Here is a 10,259-nt window from a genome sequence, read left to right as displayed (position 1 = left end):
CTTGAATTTTGTATGTACTAATTGACGTGTACCAGGGCAATGATGGACTGGAATACACCCCCAAATCAAAGCATCACGGTAAATCTTGCTTCTCCTTATAAAGTCAAATGATAGGCATTTTCCATCACCTATTTCTATTCAATAAGAGCACCAGATTCAGTTAGCTAATCTGCTTTCAAAGAGTAGAATTGCATTGAGCTCAACTAATTTCAAAATGCTGACTTTTATTTCCGGATATGTTCCTTTTTTTTTTTTTTTTTTTTTTTTTTAAGATGCGATCTTGCTATGTTGCCCAGGCTGGTCTCACACGATCTGCCCACCTCGGCCTCCCAACGTGCTGGGATTACAGGCGTGAACCACCACACCCGGCCTATTTCTGCATATGCTAAACATGTTTTACAATTTTAAAAATGAACTGTTTTGAAGGTAAAATTATAAATCTTGAAATTAAAAAAGCAAATGTATAAAGGAGCAAAAACTATAAATCAAGCATTTGAGAAGAGAAAACTGGAGGCTAACTTGTATTAAATTCACAAAAACTTCTATACTTTCTGTAAATATTTTTTTAAAAAACTATAGATCAGAGGCCGGGCGCAGTGGCTTATGCCTGTAACCCTAGCACTTTGGGAGGCCGAAGCAGGTGGATCACCTGAGGTCGGGGTTTGAGACCAGCCTGACCACATGGAGAAACCCCATCTCTACTAAAAATACAAAATTAGCTGGGTGTGGTGGCACATGTCTGTAATCCCAACTATTCGGGAGGTTGAGACAGGAGAATCGCTTGAACCAGGGAGGCAGAGGTTGCGGTGAGCCGAGATTGCACCATTACACTCCAGCCTGGGCAACAAGAGCGAAACTCCATCTCAAAACAAACAGATAAACAAACAAAACTATAGATCAGAATAACCACCTTTAGAACACTTTCGCTTATCAGTCAATATTTTTAGATAGAAGCTGGTAGTAAGCCTAAAGTGGGCTTGATTCTGCAGTAAACAACTGCCTCAATACATAGAAACCTTTTTTAAAATAGGCACTCTTGTGGGACATGGCAGTTCATGCCTATAATCCCAGTACTTTGGGAGGCTGAAGTGGGCAGATTGCTTGAGCCCAGGAATTTGAGACCAGCCAGGGCAACATGCCGAAACCCCATCTCTACTAAAAACATGAAAAGTTAGCCGGGCATTGTGGCACAGACCTATAGCCCCAGCTACTCAGGAGGCTGAGGTGGGAGAATCACCCAAGCCCAGGAGGTAGAGGCTGCAGTGAGCTGTGATTGCACCACTGCACTCTAGCCTGGGCGACAGAGTGAGACCCTGTCTCAAAATAATAATAATAATAATAATAGGCACTCTTTGAAGTTTTTTGTTTGCACAGTCACACACTGATGCTTAGATGTTCCAGTATATAACATAGCCATGGTAGGCTGTGAGCAGTGGCTCATACCGGCAATCCCAACACTTTAGGACGCTAAGGCAGGAGGATCACTTGAGCCCAGGAGTTTGAGACCAGCCTGGCCAACATGGCAAAACGCCATGTCTAAGAAAATATATTTTTTAACTTTTTAAACAATATAAAAAATAAGAATCACATAAATAAAGAGTCTTCCAATTCTGAAAAGAGCCACAAAGCTTTATAAATTGTACAGGGGCATGAACTGGTGAGGTATTATAATTGCCTGGCACATAGTAGGCACTCAATACATTTGCAAACTCCACACATACCCTACTCTATTTTGCTTTTTCTCTATCTGCATTAACATACTATGTAACACATAACTATACATTAACATTTTATAAACTTTTTCTTTTTTTTCTGTTTTTCTTTTTCTTTCTTTTTTTTTTTTTTTTGTTTTGTTTTTTTTTTTGAGATGGAGTTTTGCTCTTGTTGCCCAGGCTGGAGTGCAATGGTTCGATCTTGGCTCACTGCAACCTCCACCTCCTGGCTTCAAGCGATTCTCCTGCCTCAGCCTCCCAAGTAACTGGGATTATAGGTGCGCGCCACCACGCCCGGCTAATTGTTTGTATTTTTAGTAGAGACGGGGTTTTACCTTATTGGCCAGGCTAGTCTCGAACTCCTGACGTCAGGTGATCCACCCGCCTCAGCCTCCTAGAGTGCTGGGATTACAGGCGTCAGTCACCGTTCCCGGCCTATTTTACAGCCTTTTATTTTGTTCAGTTTCTTTATTGTCTTCCCAACGTCCCCCCACACACACTGCACTAAAATGCAAGCTTCACGAAGGCAAAGACGAACTTTTGCCTGTATTGTTCACCTCAGTGTCCCCAGAGCCTAGGACAGGCGTTGGCATATTAAGGGACACTCAATAAATATTTAAGGAGTGAATAAACAACTGAATACCCGATAAATGCATGTATGAATAAACACATTCTTAGTTATTCGGAATATGAAGATTTGCGGAGAGTGGACAGCCTGGGATTGAGGAGACCGGCTGGGACTGGGAAATGGGCATTCGGGCCCACCGCAGTGGTCCAGAGCCCCTGTCTGGGCCACTAACAAGTTGCTTAGCAACTCGTCGCCCGGCCCTCGGCCACCACTAGAGGGCGAGCGGGCAGGGAGACGTGCACGCGCGCGCGCGTGCGTGCAAGCGTGTGTGCACGCGTGCGCGGCGCGGGCTTGGGAGGGAGCACGTCACTTCCTGTTGCCTTAGGGGAACGTGGCTTTCCCTGCAGAGCCGGTGTCTCCGTCAGCGTCCCTGCTGCATCAACCGGAGCTGGAGTCGGATCCCGAACGCACCCTCGCCATGGACTCGGCCCTCAGCGACCCGCATAACGGCAGCGCCGAGGCAGGCGGCCCCACCAACAGCACGACGCGGCCGCCTTCCACTCCCGAGGGCATCGCGCTGGCCTACGGCAGCCTCCTGCTCATGGCGCTGCTGCCCATCTTCTTCGGCGCCCTGCGCTCCGTACGCTGCGCCCGCGGCAAGGTAGGGTCAGCGGGAAAACCGGGCACTTTCCACCCCCATGCCGAACACGGCCGACATGGGCCCTTCCTAGGCGGGACAGACACCTCCTCTCCCCGGACACTGAATCTTTCCAGCCCTAATCATCGCCATTCCCTCTATCTCGGGCCCACATTCCGGGGCTGGCATTTCCTGCCCCGGGATCTGGGCACCGACCCCCGACCAGAGTATGACACCTTCCCCAATAGGAACTTGCTTCTGCTCCTGACTCGGACCCTGACACTTCCCTCCCTGTGCATCATGCGGCGGCTGGGAACGCTGTCAGCCGGTCCCCCACTGCGACTCGGGCACTGATTGTTCTGAGCCTGTTGGGCCCAGGCAGACCAGCCCCATCTATACCTGATGGATACTGGTCCTCACAACTTACTGAATGGTAGAATTTCCTGTCATCCCCGGTTAGGAACTCTGCCTCGGCCCACCCCAGGGCCCTTTCTACCATTCAGACCCATCCCTAGAGTCTGACTCCTGTCTCACTGGAATCTATGGCACCTTATGTGCTCTTAGTGCCCCCACACCTGGCCCTTGCCCCTGCCTCTAAAACAACGCTCTCTCAGTCCCTAGTTTTTCACATCACTTTCTGGAACCATCCCAGTCAGCTAGCTCCTCAGAATCTGGCATCTTGATGCCTCTACTTTCCAACCAGGCATGGACTTCTTATTTTCCCGGTTTCCTCTCTCTACCTACCATCCAACCTTGGACATGGCCTAGTCAAAACCCAGACCTTGTTCCTAACCTGTAACCCTTTTCCTACCCAGCCTTTGACCCTACCTTAATATAGCTTTTCTCCCCATGCCTCCAAGACAATCTCCCCACCAAACTGGGCCTGCCTGCTGGGCCACTGTTGGCCCCTCTTGTGAGACTGGGCCAGACTCCATCCCGGGCCTTCCTCAACATCTGTCCCATTGGATACCTAGGAGGACTCCAGCACATTTCACCTGCTTCCCCCTCCCCCTTCCCTGCCCCACTTCTTCCCTATATTAAGCCCTCTCTAGCCCATTGTACCAATGGCTTCGCACTTCCTGGCACCCTCTCCCTTCCTCCACAACCTCTTAATCTGCACCTCCCAGATGCTCCTCCCCAACCCAGACCTGAAGATGGACCTAAGTGGAAGCGGTCTTGCCCAAAGAGGGCAGGCCCACAAAGCAGCTGCCACTTTTGAAACTGCTGAAGCTGAGGTTCTCAAAACACTACCCAACTTGAGCAGTAGCTGAGGCCTGCCACCTTCCTTCCCCAAAAGCAGAGAACTCACTACTGGCTCTGTATGTGATCAGATGCAAAGGAAAGTAGTTAGGTAGGGTTTAGGCTGAGACTCAAACATGACTCCATTTTCCTTTTTATTTGGCTTTTTCTAAGCAGAGTTCAGGTGATATTAAGCCTCTCTACTATGCCTATCGGGTAGACACTTAGTGTAGAGAGAAGTTCTGAGATAAACCAGGACAGAGGAGGTGAAGGACAGCTGGCATAAGGCTAGGCAGCTTGATCTGAGCTGCTCTCCAAACTGAGTAATTTTCCCTGGCACCTCCTGTAGGTGGATCACTAATCTCTGCAGAAAACACCTTCCAGGCATCAGTATTTCCTGAACTTCCACCACTGTCGGGGTAAGGGAGGATTGCTGCAAAGACGAGTAGGTCAGAGCCCTGTCACCAAGGAATTCGGGAGCCTGGGTGAAAGAATAATAACTAGATCTGTGATTATAATACAAACAATGCTACAAGGTTTAGGGAGAAAGATTGAGCACATCTGGGACAGTGCAGGGAGGCTTTGTGCTAGAGGTAGGCCTGAGCCTTGACATAGAGATAGAATTTCAGCCAGGAGAAGGCATTCTAAGCAGAAGAAACCAGGTAAGCAGAGAGAGGCATGGAGGCAGGAGGCTACCAGGCAGTTCAGGAAATAGTGGAAGGTATGGTGTGGCTGGAACAGAGGGTATGGAGAGGAGAAAGCCTTAGCCTCTGAATACCTCTCCCAAGCATCTCCTGCAGGGCAGCAGGGTGTGGAGGACTGTATGAATTTACAAACAGGACCTGACCATTAAGAGCCTGCCACCACCAATGACCCAGATGCTGTAAAACTTGCAAAACCTTTATTCCCTTTGATGCTCACAGCAACTGAGGTGGCAGGCAGAGCCAGTTTCATTATCCTCGTTGTACAGAAAAAGAAACTGAGAGTCAAAGAAATGACTTCTGAAGATCACGCTGCCATTTAGGAGCAGAACCAGGTATGCCTAGTCCTAGTCCAGGGCTCTCTCCTAATACAGGCACCTTTAAAGACAAGCAGCATTGACCTAAGGAAAGGACAGGCCAAATGACTTCCTTTCCACCCTGAGTCGTTTCCCTGGTCATGTGAAAAGGAGAGAGAAGAGTTAGTGTGGGGACCCAGTTTTGATTTCCCACCAGTGTTAGACCCCAAAACCAGTTGGGAGAGAGGGAATGTGAGGACAGAATTCTCCCCAGGGGTCAAGGTGTCCATAACAGGCAGGGAAAATTGTGAAATCATGGAGAGAAGAAGGTATAGCCTCCAGGAGTATGTTGTGAAGAAGTAGCCTTGGGAGGAGCAGTCTCAGAGCAGCACGCATCACTGTCAGAGGCCTACATCCCAGACAGAAGCGAATCTGGCCCAGGCAGTAGCTGCACATTGGTTTAGTAGCTGCGCAGTAAACATTGGTTTAAAGGGCCCTCAGTGAACAGGACTGGGTGCCCGCTCTGGGCCAGGCTCTGGGCTGGGTACCAGGAGTTCCGGGGCAAAGAAGGCCAAGCCCTCCCCTCACTGAGCCCAGTCACCGAGGAGAAACAAGACATGTGACTAGCCAAGTAAATAGAGTTCTCATAGGCCTCCTGGAGGGGGCAGCAGTTGTCTTTGCATGGATGGGAAGAGTCCAACAGGCAGAACAGGAGAAGGTGGGGTGGGGGACCACAAGATGTATTCAGGGAGGCAGTGAGGAGTATGGTGTGAGCCCAGGAGAGGGACTTGGATGTAGTGACAAGATGTTCAGGAAGCCTGTGGCCTTTCTAGGGAAGAGAATCCTGAAAGCAACGCAGCGGTTAATCGTTATTGTTACAAAAATACTATACACTTGTTAAAAAAAAAGAATCAAGCAGTGCAGAAGTATAAAGGAAAAGCCTCCTGGGCACTATTCCTTGGAAGCAACCCAATTGGCTGTTGGGTATATAACCTTCAAGAATTTTTTCTATGTATACACAAACATTGTATATGTGTCTGTGTATATAGGCATATGTAAATTTATTTTTATAAAAATTGGATTATATAATACATATTTCCCTGCAACTTGATTTTTTTTTTTTTTTTTGGACGGAGTTTCGCTCTTGTTGCCCAGGCTGGAGTGCAATGGCGTGATCTTGGCTCATTGCAACCTCCTCCTCCCAGGTTCAAACGATTCTCCTGCCCCAGCCTCCCGAGTAGCTGGGATTACAGGTATGCACCACCACGCCTGGCTAATTTTGTATTTTTAGTAGAGACAGGATTTCTCCGTGTTGGTCAGGCTGGTCTTGAACTCTCGACCTCAGGTGATCTACCCTCCTTGGCCTCCCAAAGTGCTGGGATTACAGGCATGAACCACTGCACCCAGCAATTTTGTTTCTTTAACAATATGTTGGCCAGGCACGGTGGCTCATGCCTGTAATCCCAGCACTTTGGGAGGCCGAGGCAGGTGGATCACTTGAAGTCAGAAGTTCAAGACCAGCCTGACCAACATGGTGAAGCCCTGTCTCCACTAAAAATACAAAAATTAGCTTTGCGTGGTGGGGCACGCCTGTAATCCCAGCTACTCAGGAGGCTGAGGCACGAGGGGGTCTCGCTTTGTCACCCAGGCTGGAGTGCAATGGCACAATCTCAGCTCACTGCACCCTTCACCTCCTGGGTTCAAGCAGTTCGTCCGTCCGCCTCAGCCTCCCGAGTATCTGGGATTAAAGGCACCTGCCATCATGCCCGGCTAATTTTTGTATTTTTGCAGAGATGGGGTTTCACCAGGTTGGCCAGGCTGGTCCTGAACTCCTGACCTCAGGTGATCCACCCGCCTCGGCCTCCCAAAGTGCTGGGATTACAGGCGTGAGCCACCACACCCAGCCAGTACACTCTTCTTTGCACTTTGCTTTTTTCACCTAATATGTGTTACAGATCCAATCATGCCAGTACATAGGGTGTGGGTGTGTTCTTTAACAGATGTATGGTGTCCCACCTGTACCCCAGTTTGCTTAGAATGCTGGTTCTCTAGTATCTGGTCCCTGGGCCAGCAGTGTCAGCATCACCCCAGAACTTGTTAGAAATGCACATTCTGAATCAGAAGCTCAAGGTGGGCCCAGCAATGTGTGTTTTAGCAAGCCCATCTGGTGATTCTGGTGCATGCTCAAATTTGAGAATTTGAGTCCTGTCCCCTACTGGTCATTTAGGTGGTTTCAGTCTTTTGCTATTACAAACCATGCTGAAATTAATATCTTTACACATTTTTATTTCACACTTGTCTGTGTATTTGTAGGACAAATTTCTCAAAATTGGTGGGTCGAAGGCTATGCACACTTTTTTTTTTTTTTTTTTTTTGAGACAGTCTCACTCTGTCGCCCAGGCTGGAGTGTGAGTGCGGTGGCACCATCTCAGCTCACTGCAACCTCTGCCTCCTGGGTTCAAGCAATTCTCCCACCTCAGCTTCTCGAGTAGCTGGGATTACAGGCGCGCACCCACCACACCCAGCTAATTTTCATATTTTTAGTACAGATGGGGTTTTACCATGTTGGCCAGGCTGGTCTCAAACTCCTGACCTCAGGTGATCTGCCAGCCTCGGCCTCCCGAAGTGCTGGGATTACAGGCGTGAGCCACTGTGCCCAGCCCACACTTTAGATTTTACCATATGGTCCACTACAGAGGTTGTATCAGTTTACTTTCCCACAGCAATGACCTCAATTCTTGTTTAATGACTGTGGAGTAGTCTGTTCTCTAGAGGTTTTTGTTTTTTGTTTTTTGTTTTTTTGAGACAGAGTCTCACTCTTTGGCGAGGCTGGAGTGCAGTGGTGTGATCTTGGCTCATTGCAACCTCCGCCTTCCGGGTACAAACAATTCTCGTGCCTCAGCCTCCCAAGTAGCTGGAATTACAGGCGCGTGCCACTACACCCAGCTAATTTTTATATTTTTAGTAGTGACAGGGTTTCACCATGTTGGCCAGGCTGGTCTCAAACTCTTGACCTCAAGTGATCCACCCGCCTTGGCCTCCCATAGTGCTGGGATTGCAGGCATGAGCCACTGTGCCTGGCCTCTCCAGAGGTTTGTAAGCAGGTACATTATACAATCAGGTATGGGCTTTAGAAAGAGCTCATGGCAGGGTGGGTGATAGGCAGGAGGGAAAAGTGTAATGTTGGTGCAGGGGTTGTGAAGACAGCAATGGGGGTCAAAGGATTGGGGTAGGAAGTTAGGTCAAGAAAGGTAACCTTGGAGAGCTGAGTGACTGGATGTTGTGGTAAGGAGTGGAGACCCTGGAGTCTCCAGCTGGGCCAACAGTAACAGAATGGCCCATGAATTCCGGATCATTTCCAGGGCATGGCATAGACGCAGTGCTCTGAGAGCTTCAGCCGTGCCACTGGCTTGAAGCGGGCATTTGTCCTCTCTTACAGCTTTTGTTTCTGCTCTGATAACAACATGCAGAATGTCACTGGAAGCTACATTTACTTCTGCTGTTTGTGTCAGGTTTTTCCCCCACTCTCTAATTGTGTTTCGTGTTGCAGGAGCTATTGTATTTACATATGCACATCTGGTTAAAAAATCCCAATTGGATTGGTAAAGAATCCTAACAACTTTTTAGTGTTTTTGTAACTACAAAGATTAACTGTTCAGTTACCTTCAGGATTCTGTTCCTCAGAAAGGTTGCAGGCTTCCCAAGTATCTTCCTGTTACAACTTTCCAACAGAAATTTCCAGATAAGAAAGATAGAGGTCTTCTAGGAAACAGCTGCCAAGAGTTTAGGGTCTGGAACTGGACTGCCTCAGTTTGAATCCTAGCTCTGGCACTCACCAGCTGTGTGACACTAAGCAAGTTACTTCATCTCTCTAGGCCTCTGCTTCCTCATCTGTAAAAGAACTATTAAAATTACCTTTCCGGCTGGCTGCAGTAGCTCACACCTGTAATCCCAGCACTTTAGGAGTCCGAGGCAAGCGGATCACGAGGTCAGGAGATCAAGACCATCCTGGCTAACACGGTGAAACCCCGTCTCTACTAAAAATACAAAAAATTAGCTGGGCGTGGAGGCACATGCCTGTAGTCCCAGCTACTCGGGAGGCTGAGACAGGAGAATTGCTTGAACCCAGGAGGCAGAAGTTGCAGTGAGCCAAGATTGCGCCACTGCATTCCAGCCTGGGCAACAGAGCGAGACTGTCTCAAAAAAAACACAGACACAAACACACACACACACACACACACACAAAGTACCTGCTTTGTGGGGTTTTTGTGAGGATGAAAACATGTAAAGTACCTAGAACAGTGAAGTAATGTTATTGTTATTACTATTATCGTCAGATTTCAGGTCTCCCCTTCTTTTTGTTTGTTTGTTTGTTTAATAAAGGCAGAGTTTCTTCATGTTGCCCATGCAGGTCTCAAACTCCTGGGCACAACCGATCTTCCCACCTTGACCTCCCAAAGTGCTGGGATTACTGTCCGGTCTCCCATTCTGACTCAACATTGCAGCATGGGATATTTATAAGTCACCCACAAAGGAGACCAGAGTCCTCTGTGTGATGGACAGGATCTGTCCAACCTTGGTTTGTTACTGAATAAGATTAGGCCTTTTCCCACCCAGAGTGCTGAGCTGAATTGAAAGGAATATGTGGAAATGAGCCATAATACTGGTTTGTAGGTGAAGCCACAGAGTCCTGTGTATCCTTTGACAGCCCTGAGCCTCTGCATGTGCACATCTTTTGCTTGATAAGTACTTCCTTTCCTTGTACACAAAGCAGACTCCTCCACCTGGGAGTGGTGGCTCACACCTGTAATCCCAGCACTTTGGGAGGCCAAGGCGGGCAGATCATCTGAGGTCAGGAGTTTGAGACCAGCCTGGCCAACATGGTGAAACCCCGTCTCTACTAAAAATACAAAATTAGCCGTGTGTGGTGGTGCGTACCTGTAATCCCAGCTATTTGGGAGGCTGAGGCAGGAGAATCACTTGATTTGTAGTGAACTGAGACTGTGCCATTGCACTCCAGCCTGGGCAAAAGGAGCAAAACTGGGCAAAAGGAGCAAAACTCCACTAAAAAAAAAAAAAAAAAAAAAAAAAAAAAAAAAAAAAAAA

The 10,259-nt window shown here is 48.2% G+C and overlaps 1 protein-coding gene across 2 annotated transcripts in view; it reads left to right on the top strand.

Annotated features, from left to right (window-relative positions):
* The first annotated feature begins 2,604 nt into the window (after positions 1-2,604).
* The window catches only part of HM13 (histocompatibility minor 13), a 56,494-nt gene continuing 48,839 nt past the window's right edge, over positions 2,605-10,259 (top strand). For both annotated transcript variants that reach the window (XM_025398530.1, XM_025398531.1), the window contains exon 1: positions 2,605-2,941. In XM_025398530.1, the coding sequence (XP_025254315.1) occupies positions 2,759-2,941 (183 nt within the window). In that variant the 5' untranslated portion in view covers positions 2,605-2,758. The remainder of the gene's footprint in view (positions 2,942-10,259) is intronic.

Source organism: Theropithecus gelada, chromosome 10 (genome assembly GCF_003255815.1).
Source record: "Theropithecus gelada isolate Dixy chromosome 10, Tgel_1.0, whole genome shotgun sequence".
Lineage (NCBI taxonomy): Eukaryota > Metazoa > Chordata > Mammalia > Primates > Cercopithecidae > Theropithecus > Theropithecus gelada.
This window is presented reverse-complemented; position numbering and strand designations above follow the sequence as displayed.